General features: G+C 55.9%; 1 protein-coding gene across 9 annotated transcripts in view; it reads right to left on the bottom strand.

Moving 5' to 3' along the window:
• JADE2 (jade family PHD finger 2) overlaps positions 1-18,327 on the bottom strand; it is a 52,462-nt gene extending 34,135 nt beyond the window's left edge. For 2 of the 9 annotated variants that reach the window (XM_022588814.2, XM_089908450.1), the window contains exons 1-3: positions 16,116-16,856; positions 6,913-6,970; positions 4,700-4,788 (exon numbers count right to left, since the gene is read on the bottom strand). In XM_022588814.2, the coding sequence (XP_022444522.2) occupies positions 4,700-4,788; positions 6,913-6,970 (147 nt within the window). In that variant the 5' untranslated portion in view covers positions 16,116-16,856. Of the gene's footprint in view, positions 1-4,699; positions 4,789-6,912; positions 6,971-11,935; positions 14,848-15,820; positions 15,923-16,115; positions 16,860-17,681; positions 17,789-17,850; positions 17,933-18,082 lie in introns of those variants that run through there. The other 7 variants (XM_089908451.1, XM_022588815.2, XM_022588819.2 and 4 more) reach the window with 7 other exon arrangements.
• Between the last annotated feature and the right edge of the window lie 16 nt (positions 18,328-18,343).

Genomic DNA, 18,343 nt, shown 5'->3' with positions numbered 1-18,343 from the left:
CAGGCTTCCATCCCAGGGAGGCCAGCTTCACTTCCACTCACGTCTGGGATCTCCCCCACCCTCAGGCTCCACAGGCCTCAGGGCAGGACAGTCACATCTACAGAACAGTAACTGCAGGGCAGAGCTCTATAGATGATGACCCTGAGGCTCAGAGAGAAACTATTACTTGCCCAAGGTCACAGAGCTCCTTAGTGGCAAAGCGGCCGCACCTCTCGTAACGGACACTTTCCTGTATAGCACCTGCATCCTGCTAACAGTCAGAGGACAAGCTCCCCAGGGATAGGGCCTGCATTTTCTGTGCCCCCTAGCACTAGGCTGGGCCTAGTAGGTGCTCTCAAGTGTCTGCTGAGTATAATCACTATCACTAGTCCTAGGGTCCTAAGGACCTATGTCCCCGCCCACTGGCTGACTTCTGGGGACTCTGACTTCCTGAAAACACAGCTTTCAGCTTTCTACCTCAAGACAGCCTGCCTAGGGGAAACCCTTGCTTCTCGGATTGCCCCTCCATCTGCCTCTCTGCCCCAGGCCTGAGGAAGATACAGCTTCAAACAGCAGCCTCCAAACCACAGGATGGCCTCCGGGTCTCTTCTCAAACTGCCCTTCCCACCTATGCCAGGCAGAGGGCTTGGCAGAAACCTTCAGTTCCCTGACTGCTTTGGGAGAAGGGGTGAGCTGTGGGATGCTCTCACCCACACTCCCAGCCTTTGTTTAGGTCACGGACCCAGGCTGGAAGGCCTTCCCTTCCTCCCTCAACTTCCAGGGAGGACCAAGCCAGAAACTCCTGTCTTAGCAGATCAGGGGAAAAGGTCTATGGCAGTAGTTCTTTTTTTTTTTTTTTTTTTTTTTAATATCTTCTTTGGAGTATAATTGTTTTACAATGTTGCATTAGTTTCTGCTGTATAACAAAGTGAATCAGCTATATGTATACATATACCCCCATATCCTCTCCCTCTTGAGCCTCCCTCCCACCCTCCCTATCCCACCCCTCTAGGTGGTCACAAAGCACCGAGCTGATCGCCCTGTGCTATGCGGCTGCTTCCCACTAGCCATCCGTTTTACATTTGGTAGTGTATATATGTCACTGCTTCTCTCTCACTTCGTCCCAGCTTCCCCTTCCCCCGCTGTGTCAAGTCCGTTCTCTACGTCTGCATCTTTATTCCTACCCTATGGCAGTAGTTCTTAAGCCTGGCTTCCAGCAGGAGGGCTTTTAAAAAGTACAGGTACCTGGGGCCCTACTCCAGAACATTTAAGTCAGAATTCTTGGGAATGATAAGGGTTGGGGGTCTGATATTGGTATTTAAAAAAATAATCTCTGGTCTGTGATCTCTATAAGGCTCTCACAGATATGACCCACTAAGTTATGTTCATGCTATTTGGTGAGACAGGCCAGGCCAGAAAGCCAAGGCCTCAGCGTGGTTTATGTACTAATATCACCTCCCCAACCAGGCTAATCCCTTCCTCTCCTTCAGGACTAGCCTGGCCGACTTAAGCCCCAAGGGACAGATCTCAGCTTTGTTGGGATCCCACTGGCAGGCAGAGCAGAGGAAGGCAGCAGCCTGTGTGCTTGGGGTCAGCCCCACCTTTCCCCTCCACTGCCAAACGGGATCCTGGGGCCAACTTCAGACTTAGTGTACTCCCACCAAAAATCCTAACCCAGCCTCCCAGGAATCCCAGGTCCTGTTCTTTCAGCCCCCAGTACTGAGGGCTGCAGTCCCCTTTCACTCAGGATGAGGGAGGCCACCCACTGGTTAAGGGCCAGAAGGGAAGCTGGGCCTCAAGGCTTTGGCCCTGTCCAGGGTCCTGACTCCTGGTCATATCACTTTGTTCCAGCCTGGGGCACCTCCCTCTGGTGTATAGCGCGCTCCTTGATCTGCACCCTCAGAGTGCACAGGTCATTCCAGGGGCAGCCCTGCCAGTGTCGCCTAAAGCCACCTTTAGGCCTAAAGCTCTTTCCATAGCTGGTGGCTTCTCTACGTGCCAGTGCTGCTGCTATGCCAAATACTCCTAATCCTCAAATCGCCACCCATCAATGTCCACCTTCACAGATGAGGAGACGAAGTAAACCATGGGTCCCGTGGCTCTGCAGCCACCAGGAAGGGACTCCTGCACCACACACATCAACTTGCAAGCATTGAGGCTGGGAACTTGGGCCAGACTGGGAGCAGACCGTGTGAGCAGCCTGAAAACGACCCCACCGGCTTCTTACTCTGGGGACTGAGCAGAAGGGACTCCAGATGCCCTTTCACCAGGTGTCCATAGCCCTCGGCCCCCAGCTCCAGCAGATTATAAAGGCCTTTCTCTCCAGCCCATGCACAGAAAGAGAAGGGACAGCCCAGTGAAGAGATTTACTGCAAATGTTATCTGCCGCCAAATCCTCGCTTTCATCTCCGCCTTCTCATGAGCCAAATAATTTGGAAGCTTTCATTGATGGTTTCCTCTCTGCCCCACGATAACTTGGAATTTATGCCGGCTATGGCTCAGCCTCCTCACTTAGGGGACGAGGGAAACCTCGCAGGCTGCTCTCCAGCCTGCTGTGGGAGGAAAAGCCTGTCCTTGGCGACAGTTCAAGGCGGGGAAGACTTCCTCAGCTCTTCTGGAGCCTAAGACTTGAGGGCGGGTGTCTCCAGTCAGGCCTCAGAGCCCCCTGCAGAGGCTCCTGGGTTTGAACCCAGGGCCGTGCATGGCCAGTCCCCAGCAGGGCTGGGGATCAACACCCTTGCAATGGTTTGACTCTATTTTTAGGTGGGGAAAGGTTCAAAGGCCCTGCGCTGGAAAACCCAAGAGGCAGGGGAATTTTCAGCCCCATGCAAATCACCCTTTCCCCTCAGCCTTTGCCTGACACCTGTTTCCCCCCAGCCTGCCTGCCTATCCCCGGTGTAGATACCAGCACTGCCCCAGGGATCTCCGCCCTGAGAGGAGGCCCTGCCTCCCACTGGGGCTTGAAGGGGGTGTCAGGGGAAGGGATTAAGCCAGCCCCAGGGCCTCCCCAGAACTTCCCCTCTTTTCTCCAATCTGAATAGCCCCTGAAAGCAGGGGGCAGGTGGGATTCTGAGAGGCAGGTTCCTCAGCTCCCAAACAGGCAGAACAATTCCTGCCTTCCAGGACCAGGAAGGCACAAAAGATGGCTATTGTTTTACTAATCCAACCCTAGTAGTAATTGGGAGCCCCTGCAGCTCTCAAGATGGGGGTGGGGGCAGACGGGTGGAGGGGTGGTCCCCGGGACTCCCAGGGCCCTAGCACACTCTGTATCCTACTTCCCAGTGCACATGAGCACATGCCTTCCACCCACTGAGCAGGGCCAGACCAGGAGGTGCCAAGAGCCTCAAGAACAGCATCCTCCCAAGCCCACCTCACCCCCTGCTTTCATTCCAGTCCTGACTGCATTCCTGGAGATATTTCCTTCCATCTCCACCGCTCCCCTATAGGGCCAAGGGAGGATACTAGGTTGGGGGATGGGAATGGGAGGTTTCAGGTCTCAAAGGTGTCCCCACCCCCAACCCCACAAAAGGAGAGCCCCAGGGTAGGCCAGCTCCCGGAGGAGGCGGGGAGTCCTTTTTCAAATGCAAGGTTTTTCGGAAGACCTCCTCTAAGGACTGGCTAATGATAGCAGCTCCAGGATGGCCCCTGCAGTGAGGGAGGGGAGAGGAGGTTGCCAGGCTCAGAACAAAGATATCCTCCCTCAACCCGGGCCAAGTGCTCTGCCCCAAAACTCTAAGCCTTCCCACCCTTGGCACGGTTGGCCCCAAGAACCTCACATCTTGGCTGTATAACCTTAGGATCCTCAATTTCCTTATTATAACAGGAGGGTTAAAAAAGTAGTGTCTAGCCCAGTGCCTGGCTACTCTGTGGGCTGCAGAACAATCTCTCTCTTAAGGGTCAGATTCAAAAGCAACCCCCTTCTTGGGTACTCAATGCTCTGGCAGCCTCATTTGTGCCAAGGGTCTCTTCTGTGCCCAGTGCAACGCATTAAAGACCTAAGAGGGAGCGATGAGTCTCTAGGATGCAATTTTTCAGGGGCTGCAGAGGCAGGATCGCATGTCCATTTGTCTACCCACCCCCAAAGCTCTTCTCCACAGCTCCAGAGGCCATAAGTACCTCTATCTGTCCCAAGAAACAGCGTCAAAGTAAGAAAGGCTTAAAGGGCAGATGCATGTGAAATGGGCATAATAAGGAGTGGCTCACCTAACTGGATGACTTTGAGGACTCCACCCTTCATCCCTACATCAGCAAATCCTGTCACTCTGGGCTCAACCTCCAGAATGTCCCAGATCCTACTGTTTCTTACTCTACTGCCATCACTCAGCTCTAAGCCACCGTTATTTCTCTCCTGGACCACTGCCAAAGAATCCTCCCCACTCCCACCCTTGCCCCTCATATTCCCTTCTCCTCACAGCAGCCAGTGGGACCTTTCATTAAAACAGCAGACTATATAATTACCCTGCTTATGATCCTTGAAAGGCTTCTCCTCTCACTCAGATCAATAGGAACATCTTTACAACAACCTACAAGGTTATGAGAACTGGCTCCCCCACCCCTTCCTCCCATCCACTCTACTCAGCCATACTGGTCTTGTTCTGCAATGACTGCACCCTCTGCCAGGAATCCTCTCCCCCCCATATACCTGCACTTCCCCCATACATCCCTCCCTCTCCTTTCCACCTCTGTTTCATCTTTCTCCAGGATACTTGTCACTACCCACCTCTGAGGGTTTCTTTTCGTTCTGCCGGGGCCAGCCTGATTTGGTGCTGCTGGGCAGTTTGGAGCATCTTGATGCAGATGTAGCGTGACCTGCAGAGAGAGCACAGCCCATGAGGGGCCCCTGGAAGGCCAGGAACACCACCCACCCATGTCCAAGGAAAGGAGGTCTGTCAGGAAAGCTCTGGCTTGAATGTTCAGGAGGCGGAGACCTCTGTAAGCACCTGGTGGACTGTCCCTGCTCTGGGCCTTTCCAACAATGAATGGGGACATGATGCCTCCTCTACCCACCAACCAGAAGATGCCTGGGAGGTGAAAGGCAGTTTGGACAAGGACTCAGTATTAGCTTCCTGTGTGTGATCCATGACAAATCCCTTGCCCTCTCTGGTCCTCTGCTTCCTCCTTGGTGAAGGAGGGCTATAAGAAGCCTTCTGTGGCCACTCTCCACCCCCACTGCTGATTAGACACTCTGGGGTGATGCCCAGTGGGTATGCAGAGGCGAGACAAGGTAGTGGGAAGATTGCTGCTCTAAAGTAGACCCACAGACTAACCTTGAGCCCTGGCTCAGCCACTTACTAGCTCCTCACCCTGGACGAATGACTTAGTCTCTCTGAGCCTCAGCTTGCTTTTCTATAAAACGGGGGCAGAGAATAACCATCTTCAAAGAGTTGTTGTGAGAATTAAATGATATCATGCCTGTAAAGTCTTGGCACAGTCCCTGGCACACAGCGCTTTCTTGATTAAGATTACCTATTACATCACTAGGGTCTAGAGGCCCTCGCTGGACTACACTCAGGTTGGCCCCCACTCCTATGGGTCAAAGGAGCAGCAGCTACGGATGGGTAGTGGTGGCGACTGGTGAAAAGGGAGGATGCCTCAGCCCGGCCCAACTCCAATGCAGAAACAGGGCTCAGCTGCCCAGATGCTCTCCCTTGTGGGCGCCTGGCCCTCAAGGGTTCCTTTGCCTGAAATAAAGTTAGAAGCAGAGGATGCAGTTCTTCTTGGCTCTACTGAAACAGGCCACAGGCAGCGTGACTGCAGCCACAAAGGGCTGGACGCTGTGATCTACTGCTGCAGGGAGGAACGGCGGGCCAGGTCAGACACCAGAGCCAAGCTGAGTAAACAGACCCCAAAGGACACTGAGTGAAACCTGGAGGGAGAGAAGGGGCTGGGACCTGATTTCTCATTCTAGTGCATGTGTCCTCAGGCTCCGGGGGATTAGAAAACTCCGGGAGCTCTAAGGGGCCTTGGAGATCTCCCCAATCCCAGTTGCTCACCATGTACGTGAACAAACTAAGGTCTACAGTTGCAGGGCTCCAGGCCCGGCCTCCCGGGCAGCGCAGGCTCTTCCTCAGCCTGGCCTTTCACCAGAGGACATCGCTAAGTGGGATCTTCCTGGCAGGGTGTCTCTCCTACACAGGGCAGAATGGAACTCTTTACTCCGACTGGCTCATGCAGGCCCAGGTTCTTAGGGCATCTAAGAAGAGCTGCCTTCTAGTACCAGAAAAAAGCCCTCACCTGACACAAACCTCCCTTTTCGCCTCCGTATTTAAGAAGGGGCTCCCTAAGCCCTATTTTCTCTGTAACAGTGCCCCCCCCATATCCAGGGCTGGCACACCCAGCCCCCACACAAGTCTACCCTGAGGTTCTGTTGCCAAGATCCCATGAAGGTCAGACTCCTTCATTAATTTTTTCCGCAAACATTTACTGATCACCTATTATGTGCCCAATCTAGCTGGATACAGCAGTCAGCAAGACATGACCCCTCTTATCAAGGAGCTTACCTTAATAAGGAAATGATACTTGGTTAGGAAATGATACTTATCAGGTCACTATAATGAAGAGTGACAGGTTTTTTATCTGTTGTGTGGACACTTCTACAGGGCCCTGACTCAACGGCAGGGCCAGAGGGAGAGGGGTGTGTTCCTAGCAGCCAAGAACAGCATAGGCAAAGGCCCAGAGGGGAGTTGATCTGTTCCAACCAGAGCAAAACACATGGGGCTGAGAACTAGAGGGTAAAGGGGAGTAGAGTAAAGAGGACAGCAAGGCCCTGGAGGCCATAGTGGTGTGGGGATTTTCTTAGGAGCAGAGGGACCTGGCCTGATTTATGCTTTCATCAACATTGAGACCATGGGGCAGTGTCCCCCGATCTGGGCCTGTGGGCCTGATAATTATGCAAACACTTTCCCGGTAGGAGCCCCAGATGGAAGGCCTTACTGTCGGTGGTGTCAGAGTTGTCGCTGCTGATGGAGTACTTTCGCCTCTTCTCTTCCATCTGCAATGAAAGGCAGGCCCCATTATACTCACAGGCGGCTTGGGAAATCCTCAGTCTCTCAGAAAATTGCCCAATAACCTTCCTCCCCACACTCACCCCACTGCAGAGAAAGAGTGAGAACAAGGTGGTGCCCTAGCCTTCTCCTCACCAGCCTCGCCCTCTCCCCGCCCACCTACATGGGCCCTGGGGCTGGGAGAGGGGGCGGCATCTCCCATCTCCTGAGCCCAGAGCCTCAGACAACGGAGAGTCTGGTCAAAGACGAGGGAGGGCAAGGGGGGTCAGCAGCCCCAGAATGAACAGAGACCAGGACCTGCCCAGTGCCAGCTTCCACTCAAGGAAACTCAGGCCCACCGAAGAATCCACTCTCACCTGCAAGTTACAAGTGGTACCCTGCTGGGTGCTGAGGAGGGAGGGCACAGGAAACAAGACTGACTCTTCCAGGAGGATCAGGTTATCAGAATTGAGGGACAAGCCAGTCCAGACGGCACTGAGGGCACATACTGAGAGCGGCAGCCAGAGGGGTGTGGAGATGGGGTGGGGGCAGGGAGGCTGCAAGCTGGGTCCCTGAGCCACACCAGGCCCAGGGTGAATGGGCTGGGCTGGGCTGGGCTGCCCTCCCTCCCCTCAATGTCCTTCTGCAGATAAAAGAAAAAACCAACTTTCTCTCCACTACAGTATTTAACTTCGAGGTAGGAAGGGCAGCTCTTCCATACTGAGCTCTTTCCCCTACCCATGCTATCTCAGGTCCTAACAACCTGGGGAGCTGTGAGCTATTAGCTTCTTTTACGGAGGAGGCTCAGTGCCTTGTCCTGCTAGTAACTGGCTGAACTGGGATTTGAATCCACGTGGTCTGATCCCTGAGCCCACACTGAGCTGCCTTTGTGCCCTTGTCAGCTCCTGCCTCTTGGAAGTGCTTTCCCACCCACTAGTTCCTCTAATCCTGCAGAGTCCTGGGTGGCAGAGCCTGCTCTTGTCCCCTCTCGGAGGGGAGCACACTGAGTGGCTTGTTAACCTGCCCCGGGTCTCACAGCTAGTCAGTGGCCGAGTCCTAACGTGAGAAGAGACCTGGGGCTCAGGGCCCAGAGTGCTTTCCACCGTGTTCCTGTCAGTCTAGACCCTGGGCTGCCTCACTGTCCACAGCAAAGGACAAGGAGCCAGTGTCAGTAGGGAAAGAGCCCCGCTGCCCGTCCCAGCTGCAGGCCAGCCAGGCTCCCCACCCCCACTCGGAATCCCATTTGCCACCTGCTGTCATCCCAAGTCTGCTCATGCCCAAGCCTGGGGGTCACCTTATTTGACTGTGGCCCTGCAGAGACCAGGGAGCATTGGCTCTTTAAGGTGGGGTGTGACTACCCAGAACTCTGAGCTATTCAGAAGTACCCTCCTGCCTCATACTTGACCTTAGCCAGGAGCTTCTCTCCACCCCTGTGTCCCCAGTAGCAGGATCAGGATGACAGGAAGGTTCACTGGCGCTGCTTGCTGCCCAGCTCCAAAGGTGCAGGCAAAGTGCTCTCTAGAGGGTGTGGGGGTATGGAGGGATGCCTGGTGGTAGCATGGACGCCAAGGAGGCAGGAACAAGAGCTAAAACTGCTAAGCACCCATTGCTTGGGGAGGGGGTGCGTCCTGGTACACAGGGGCCTCACTGAGGCCTCAGAACAGCCCTTTGGTGCTGGTGGGCCTGATGGCTGCTTCCCTTTTGCAGCTGAGGAAAATGAAGCTCAGAGGTTAAGTGACTTGCCCAAGATCACAGTGCTCGTAAGAGGTCTGACTCAGGAGACCATGTTCTTGACCTTTAGGCTACCCTGCCTCTGTGCAGCAGAGTGCAAGCAGCCCAGTGGCTCAGGTCATACACTGAATGGGGCAATAATGCTCCACCACCCACAGCTGCCCATCCTTGCTATCCTCCGGGGTCTGAGTGTGATGAGGTGACTTTAACAGAACTCTTGACTCTAGCCTACATCTTGCCAACCCAGCCCTTTCACAGGTAGAACAGGAGCAGGGGGAGAGGTGCTCTAAGTGCACCCACCTGTTTTCTCCTGCAATCCTCTACATGAATTGCATTGCTCTTCATTTCCAGAAAAGGGGCACTTGCAAGCCAGGCTCTCTCATAGCATATAAAGCAGGAGCACTGGATTCAGGGAGGCCAAGTTCAAATCCTACCTGCACCCCTCACTAGACCAGGGACCTTGGAAAAGACACACCTCCCAAAGGACACAAACTGGATCTGGAATTTTACATAAATCTCCTGAACTTAAAATGTTGGCAACTGATTCAGATTTTTAAAACACTTTGAGAGGGCCAAACTAAACACATCTGTGGGCCAGAATCAGCTGGTGAGTAAATGAGAGCAGTATAAAGCCCTTAGCACGGTGGCTGACACTCCGTATTGAGTGCTGGTTCTTAATTCCACAGCGGACTCGGGCCAGGTGGACAGTCCTCCTAACCAGCGCCCACCTGAAGGCCTCCTCAGCGAGGCAGTGAGCCTGTACAGTAAGCAAGGTCCCCTACAACAGGACCTCTTGACTGCCAATGACCTTCTCACTGCCTAGGACCAGAGTGCCCCGTTGGCGTGCAGACCTGCACCCACCCTCAGCCAGCCGCCCGTCCAACCTGCCCTCCGTGAAACACCCCAGAGTCCTCCTTAGCAGGGTGTTATTAAGGGAGCAGATTCTGCGGTGGCTTAACTGGAATAATAACTAGGCTTCAGCGGGAAACCACTGCTTTGCTTCTTTCCTTTGAACCAAGTCTGTTCCAAAGGCCTCCCTGCCTCAGGTGAGCCTCTACTGTCAGTGGCTAATGAAGCCCCAAATGAGGCCTGGGCTCCCCTGCGGCATAGCCTTTTGCCCCATGAAGGCCCTCTCCAACCCAGCAAAGGAGACAGGGAGGACTCTTTTACCAAAGCTGAAATCCAGGGCTATACATGCAGGTGGGGGATGGGAGTGCCAAGACATGGTCTTGGCCTCTGGTTTTCCTTTTCCACTGCCTCCCCCAACCTCTCCCAAAGCAAGGTCTGCTCTGGGAAAATACCTCAGGGTCACAAGGCACTTGCTTTTAGGGGCAGAAAGTGCTCCTGAAACCTTACCTACAAAGAAGACTCTGGGAAAGAAAGTGTCCCCGTTTCCTGCCATTGCCACCAGTGCACTTGCACTCCCACAACATCCCCAGCACGGAGACACACACGGCTCTCCTTCGGGTCCCCTCTTTGAGTCCCCTCAATGAGCAGCAGCCCACAGCCTCCTCCGCCCCACCGCCAACGCTTGCAAGTCCAGTGGGTGCTCCCTCCAGGATACAGTGAGAATCCACCCACATTTCCCCTATCTCTACTGCTACCATACTGGTCCAAGCCAGTCTCATCTCTTGCGGGACTCCTCATTCATCTTCCAACTTCCGCTATGGCTCCCTCATAATCCAAGATCCACACAGCAGCCAGAATGATCTTCAAAAAGCATAAATCAGATCATGTCATGCCCTATTTAAAATCTTTCAAAGGTTTCCTGCTGCTCAAAGGGCAAAACTCAAGCTTCTGACCATAAGACCCTACGTGATCTTACCCCTGCCTACCACATACTGACCACCGCCCCCATCCCCACCACTTCCCAGCCAAACTGGCCTCCTTTCATTTCCCGAAACAAACCAAACAGTCCATGATTCAAGACCTGTGCACAGGTGTGCTCTCTGCCTGGAATGGTCTACGCAGCCTAGGCACGTCTGACTTTTCATCCTTCAAGTTTCGGCTTAAACGTCACAGAGGTCTATGCCAGCTGCCTTATCTACAGAAAGCCCACCACCCAATCAGTCAGCTTCTTCAGAGCACCCAGCACAATTTGTGTTTGTTGAGCTACTTGTTGAATGTCCTCCTCCTTGGGAATATACGTTCCACGACAGTAAAAAGCGCAACCGTTTGGATCCCTGCTGGCGTCCCAGCACATAACAGGGGCTTGGTACCCATGGAGTGGCGAGTGTGTTCTTGTCTCCTCCCTCTAGAAGTGTGGGACCACGCAGCCCAGCTGGCCTGCTCGCAGCTTGCGGAAGCAAACACCCCAGCCCAAGATTTCGTCCCGTTTGCATGGCCCGCCTTCCCTGTCTTAACCTCACACATCTTCCAGGAGGCTGTATTTGGTTGGGCTCCTGGCTAACGATCAATGTCAACTCAGTAATAGGACGGCAATTTGGTGGCAGATGTTTTCTCGGCAACACTAGCCATTGGTCTTAGTGGGGGCCTCGGGTCTGGACTTGAAACACCAAGGCCCAATGCCAGCCCCCTTTTAAAGACCTCTCCGCAAATAAACTCAAATAAACACCCTGGGCCTCCATTAACGCCCTTCCAGCTGACCCTGGAAACAGTAGGCCTTTCAGGCCTGCTACTGCAGCAGCTCCCTAGGCAGTTAAAACACCCCAACCTGGCCTCTGGCCTCTCCTCTCTGGGGGCCACCAGGCCTACCCAGCCTGCCACCATACACAGCAGGATTTCGTCTTCCTCCTTAAAAAAAGGGGGGTGGGGAGGCTTTCAAGCAGGCAATTTACCATTCCAGACACAATCTTCCAAAGAGAAACAAAAACTCTCCCTGTCTGAGGCAGACCACTAAGGCGTGTATGTAATAAGATGCTAATACAATTTAATCATATTTCGGCTGGAAAACCTGTCCTCAGAGCCTGCTTGTGTCGGGAAGGCCAGACATTCAGAAAACAAGAGCTGCACATTCTTAAACCATTTTAAACGGGGGTCAGAGCCCCACTCTTTCCTATCTCTCATTAACTTTGATGCCTTCTCAGGGACAATATCTACCATGACAAAAATGATTTGGTACACACAGATGCTCAAACTTACTTCTCCAATCATGGGGGAGCCTAACCCTCCTCCAACACCCATCATTGCCCACCTGCAATTCCAAGTGTCCCAGGGGGCACCCAGCTCCCCTAGAACACACTGTCCACACCCACCCTCCAGACCCAGTTCTGGGGACATACCAAGGGGATCCTGGGAGACAGAAAGGGGCTTTGTCTACTTTGTCCTTCAGCACCTTCGCACCCTACCCTCCACCTCAGAGAGGGCAAAGCTCAGTCCACTCGCTCCCATGGATGGCTGCCCATTGGCAACTGCAGGGTCCTTCTGATCCCTTCTTCAGAGAAGGGAGCTGGCTCTCTGGCCTAGCCTAAAGGGGAGAGATCAAAGGTCAGCTGCATTTGGGTCCTATCCAGGTCATTCATAATAACAGTAAGAATGGCTAATACTAATCAAGTGCTCACCACACGCCTGGCTTTGTGCATAGTCTTCTTTATGCAATATATCGCTTAATCCACACACCCACCATGAGGCAGGTACTGTTATTAACCCCAATTGCAGATGAAGAAACTGAGGCACAGAGCAATTGCCGCAGCTGGTGACTGCAAAGCTAGCATTCAAACCTAGACTGTCTGGCTCCAAACAGTGCACCTTGCCCCCCTCCCCCCCGAGGGGGTACAGTGTACAGTGCACAGACCTACAACTCCCAGGTATGGCTGGGGTATTCCAGATTCCTATAGGTTTTCTGAGAATCTTCCTGGGTTCCTCATCTTTTTTTTTTTTTTTTTTTTTTTTTTGCGGTACGCGGGCCTCTCACTGTTGTGGCCTCTCCCGTTGCGGAGCACAGGCTCTGGATGTGCAGGCTCAGCGGCCATGGCTCACGGGCCCAGCCACTCCACGGCATGTGGGATCTTCCCGGACCGGGGCATGAACCCGTGTCCCCTGCATCGGCAGGCGGACTCTCAACCACTGTGCCACCAGGGAAGCCCCTGGGTTCCTCATCTTTGAGACACATAGTGAGGGTCCTATGTGGAGGACAGGGCAAGCAAGGGGTACCCCCCCTCCTCATAACTCTGACTTGGCCTCCCCTTGGAGAACCTAAAAGGAAAACTGTGAGGCCCACGAAGAGCCTGCTGGATGAGCTGTTAAGAATTTGGACTGGAAGCCTCTGACTTGGGTCTTGGGTATAAGACAAGTACCTCCCTGTTAACTGGAACACTGATTAACCAGAATACCTTGCCCCCAACCTTGAGGATGTGGAAATCAGTGTCAAAAGCCTAATCTCATGATTCTGGAAGGACTTGGGGGCTGGGGACCAGCAGTCCCACCTCACCTGTCAGCGAAAGCTAAGTGGAGATTTCTGACAGCCTCTTGGATCAGTGTTATTGGCTGTTTAGCCAGGCAATTTAGGGAAAGGAAAAGCCTGTTGGATGGGAAATGTTCTGGACACATTTGCTGCATCCCGAGCCCAAACAACTCTATCCTTAAACACTTCAACTCCAAAAGTGCTGGGGAGACCCTTGGCTAAACAATTTCAAAACCAACATTCACTGCAAGTCTTGCTGCCTGGGGCGAGGACTTCCCTCGGTGAGGCATTTGCTGTGGAACCAAATGCTTTTCCACTCTAAACAACAGCCAACAGCACTTGGGACAACTGAGAGGCCTCCAGATCAAACAAACATCCCTTTTTTCCCCTACCATGCAAACTTTCTCAATAAATTATTCGCCCACTTCGGATCAAAGCCTGTTTTTGCAGCCTGTGACCTAAAAAGCAAATAGCATCTCTTAAACATAAAAGCCCTCCTCCCTGCCTGGGTCGGCTTTATTACTCATTCCTTCCTCTTACAGTTACTCTGTTGTTATTTTCCTTCTCTTCTTGTTAGATCACTTTGCGAGTCCCAACCCGCCTGAGGAAGATGGGATGGGAGGGATGGTGCCTTCACCTGGGGCCCTAAGGTGGGAGAAGAAGTCAGGGTAGGGGACAAGCCAGCACCCTGGGAACCCAGGAGACAGGGCCAGGCCTGGTTGGCAGCTCCCTGCCCAGCTCTTCTGCCAAATGTCCTACTGGGAATTTTACCAGTGAAGGGAGGGAGTTAATGCCACCCTGGCAGGAGGGGCCAGGCAGCCCTACCACCACCCAGACCCAGGACTCGGTTTGCAAACATACGTTAAAGGGACATCCTCACAGCTTGTCTGGACTCAAAGCTCAGGGCTCCTCCCCCTTGCAACAAAGGCAAGGTGGCAGGTCAGTCGTGCCCACTCAGCTCCTCAGCTCGGAGTGCAAACATGACGCCTCCTGATGACACCCTACAAACTCAGACCCTATATGAAACTTTGTGTCTTGGAATCCCGCAGTAGATGGGGGCGGCGGGGGTGGGGGTGGGGTAAAGGAGTGGGAGAGAATGTTAAGCGCGGGGCAAGGTTTGGGAGTCTGCAGAGACCAGAGGCGCCGGATCCTTCCTGCCCTTGGCACCGAGAAAAGGGAAACACAGCCCTTCCCGTTCCCAGTAGCCCAGGGCAGGAGATCTGCGTTCAAGGTGCTAAGGAAAAATGTCCCGGCCGGCAGCAAAGGTTAAGGGGATTGGGAGGGGGTGGCGCGCGCCTCCAGCCTGCCCCTAAAGGCAGTCCGGGGGACAGCAGGCTGGAGGCGCGCCGGCATGATTCTGACCGCGGGAGCTGGGAGGAGGAGCCGGAGGTGGCTGCGGGGGGCTCCGGCCCAGTCGAAGGAAGGGCAAGAAGCGGTTCGGGCCGGGGGTGGCGCCGGGAGGTGGCCTTGGCCCCCGGGGCTGGAGAAAGGGCTTAGGCGTAGCGGGTGAGGGCGGCCGAGCCCCTAGGGGGGTGGCAGCTGTGTGTGTGGGGATGGTGTGTGTGTAGGGAGGGTGGGTGTCCTGGGCCTCTAGAAGCTATAGCGAAGGCTTCCTGCTTGTCTCGCAGACATTCCCCTTTTCTGACATTAAAGCTACAAGTCATCAAGCTGACCCCCTCTCATCCCTTGGCCTGAAGAAGAGGGTGTCTCAGGGCCCAGGGATAAGCGGGAATGGACCGGAGGGAGCCACAAGTCTGCACCCAGGCGGGGAGGAGGCGGGCAGGAGCGGCTCCGCAGGCGCAGGCGAGTGGGTGGGAAGGAGGGAGGGAGAGAGGGGAGAGGGAGGAAGGAGGTGAGGCCGGGAAGATGCCTCTGCCGGGGGCGGGGCGGGGCCGGGGATCCGGGAGAGGGACTGCAGCGGTGCTTGGTGGGGGCGGGGGCTGCAATGTCACTCATGTGGGAGTCAGGTGTGTAAGTCCCAGGCTCGGGCCGCCGCTTGCCTACATCTTCCCGGTACTACCCAGGGCTCAGGGGTGGAGGCGGACGGCAGGGGACTGCAGAACCGTCCCCAGAGCGGGACGCGAACCGGCAGACTTGGAAGAAGGTAAACAAGGGCCACGCCCCCTGCCGTCGCCCCGCGGGCGCGCACCCGCCGCTCCGGCCGCCGCCGGTACATTTCCACTCCCAGCGATTCTCCCCCGCTGGACTCCCGCGCAGCCCTGGAGGGGGGGCTGCCCCCGACCCCCAGCCCGCGCCCCCCGCGCTGGGGCTGCGCACCCTCCATACTCACCTGGAAAGGGTATCCCCCGCCCCTCCAAAAAACTGTGCTTAATTTGTGCAGAGCCTCCGCGTCCGGGAGCTGAGCATGCTGCCCCCGCGTGCAGAGCCCGCGTGCACCCAGCCCGGAGAGGGGGCGACAGGGCGGAGGCGGTGGCCCCCGGAAGGTGTCTGGGACCGGACCGGCTGCACGTGAGCCCAGCGCAGGGTCATGTGCACCGGCTCAGCCCGGTTCGGCGCCCGGACGTGCTGCGTATCAACAAAATAAACTCGGGGAGACAGGAGGGCAGATAGCCCCGGGTCCTCCGAACCCACGTCCCCGGCCGCGCGACCTCCTCTCCGCACAGGTCTCCCGCCGCAGCCCCTCCGCCCTGCCAGAGCCCGCGGGGCAAGTTGCAGCCCCGGCGCGCCCCCGCCCGCCCGCGCCCCCTCCCCGGTCCGGGGGCGCTTTGCCGCAGTCATTAATAAAGAAGGTCGCCAAGCTCACCCTTCCAAAAGTTGTTGTTGCATGCGCCCCTCTCAGCCTCCCCGCAATGTACTCTTTAAAACACGACTGACCAACATGCGCAATCTCTCTCCCCTGTGCTGTGCATCGGCACCCCCCCCCCCCGCGCGCTGGCTTCCTAGAACAAGCAGCCAGCAGGAGAGAGAGGGAGCGAGCGAGCAAGAGAGAGAGAGAGAGAGAGAGCGCGAGGGAGCGAGGAGCGCTGGAGATCTGTTGCAAAAACACAAAATAACGCCGTGGAGATGCGCAGGGCCAGTCGCCGGGGGCTGGATCTTACCTTGCTCCGCGGTGCCCTTCCGAGGGCCGCTACCCCCGGCTACGCGCCGCGGCTGGGGCCGGCGTGGGAAGGATGCTCCTGAAACCCGGAGCTCCTGGGGCCGGCGCGGGCGGGCGGGGGGCGCGCATCCATCCGGGGTCGTGGCGAGGGAGGCGGCCGGGCCCGTGGGGTCCCCGGCACCGCACCCGGCCGGGGACTGTCAGCCCGCCAGACCTAAGCCCTTGCCGCTAGGAGTGGGTGCAAAGTAACTCCATGGACGCTTCTAACCCCCCCCCAATAGCCTCCAACTGCGATGGCCGCGGTCGGCACCATTCACCAACCCCCCTGTGTATGTTTCTGTTTCTTTTTAAACCAAGACTTCCTTGTGATCTCTTTAGAAAAAAAAAAATGTGTTGGGGTGGGGGTGGGGTGGGGGCGGGCGGGAGGAGCGAGGGAGGGGGAGTAGCCACTTTTTTCTTATTCACTCGGATTTCCACTCCTGACACCCCCCGCCTCGCCCCTCCACCCCCCCGCCCAGTTGTTTGGCTTCAGCTGCGCGTTCAGGTAGCGTTGCAGGCCTCCGGGGGGAGGGTACCCTGCCGGACCGCCCTCTTGCCTGCACCTCGGGCCTGGACTCCCCACGGGCGCTGGGGCGCCCCCAGCCCGCCCTGTCCCCAGGGCCGGGCCCAAGCGGCGGCTGCGCCCGTGCAAGTCCCATCAGGTCTGCTCACACTTCACACACTCACACACATACCCCGCCCCTCCACTCTCTCACTCACACTTTCTGCTCACACCCCGCCCCCTTCGCGCCCCAGACCCGGGCGGCGCCCCCCGCAACCTTAAAAAAAAAAAAAAAAAGCAAGCTTATACTTAAAAAAATCTTTTGGCGCCATATTAATGACGTACTTAAAATTTGCCATTTCTCCCTGCGTCAAAAAGACGTTTCTTTGCAAATAACAGCCTGAAGGCGACACTCGCGGAGGGAACGAGGTTTGCACTGAGCACCCCGCCTCCCGGGGTTCCAGCGCTGGAAGACCCTCGCTCTAGGCCCTGATCCTGAATCGCTGGTTTTAAAATGCGAAACGAATAAATCGCGTGGCGTTTCGCAGCGCCAGAAGTGAGCAGAAAGTGCTGGCAGGAGCGGAGGGGAGGGGCGCGCGCGAGTCTGGGGGAGGGGGCGCGGCTCTCCTCCCCCACCCACAGCAGATGGAAACTAACATGCCGGGCGGGGGAAACTTGAAATTGTGGGCGACCTCAAGAAGGAGGGGCGGTCCGTAGAGAGGGTCCCTCTCGGGTTCGTCGCCCCCTCCCCCCGCCCGAGTGCCTCCTGGCGCCCAGCTCTGCCCCGCATTTCCGGGGGGTAGGGAACGCAGTGATGGGTGGGTGGGTGGCTGCACGTCCTGGGCCCGGTAGGAGTTTGCCCCGGGGTGGCCACCTCCCCCTTGCTCGTCCTTCCCAGTCCCCCTAAAGGGTTAAAAACCAAGGGGCAACTTCCAAGGATTGGCACTTGGCGAGGAAGCGGGGCGCCCCTCTCCCCACCCTTCGCCTCCTCGCCCCTCCTCCTCCGGCTCCACTTCCCGACTTGACCTTGTGGTGCACAAACAGTGCGCTGGGATCCTCGCAGTTTCTGGAAGAAGAGCTTGCGCTCGCCAGGCAGGCGGGCTGTCGGGCGGCTCTCGGGCGGTGGCGGGGCCTTGGGTCCGTTCCCGGAGCCGCGGGCCACACCCACCCAACCCGCTGCGCCCGCCGTGCTCACCTTCTCTCGAGGAAGGAGCAGGGCTGGCCTTCTGGATGGGGAGAAGTGGGGGGCAAGCTGCAGCCTTCTCAGATGCTCCCAGCTAGGGAGGGGGTGGTCTGGTCTCAGGCGGGGTGTGGGGGGGGAGACCTGGGAGCCTGGCCCAATATCCTCAAACCATCATTGCCAACTTTTTCTTCCCCCTCCTTTTTGGCTGCCCCTCAAAGATGATCCAATAATTTCTTCACCTCACCTTTGGCTTTGAAGGCACGTGGGTGAGCTGTGAACTGGGACAGAAACCACCTTCCCTCTCCAAGACTGAAGTTTGTTTATTCTTTCTTTCCCCTCCACCTCTTCTGTGGAAAGATAAATATTCAATTTACATAAGATGACATTTATGTGACAATTAAGAAGATTCCCCGGTGGAATGTTGTGAACACATTTCCTTATAGGAGAAATAAATCTAATAATAAACAAACTCATAATAACAGCACAAATCCTCTGACAGGGCGGA

This window comes from Delphinapterus leucas, chromosome 3, assembly GCF_059928025.1.
Source record: "Delphinapterus leucas isolate spDelLeu-1000000601 "Yukka" chromosome 3, BTC_Dleu_Yukka2, whole genome shotgun sequence".
Lineage (NCBI taxonomy): Eukaryota > Metazoa > Chordata > Mammalia > Artiodactyla > Monodontidae > Delphinapterus > Delphinapterus leucas.
Note: the sequence above shows the minus strand (reverse complement) of the source record. Positions and strands in the feature narration are given on the sequence as shown.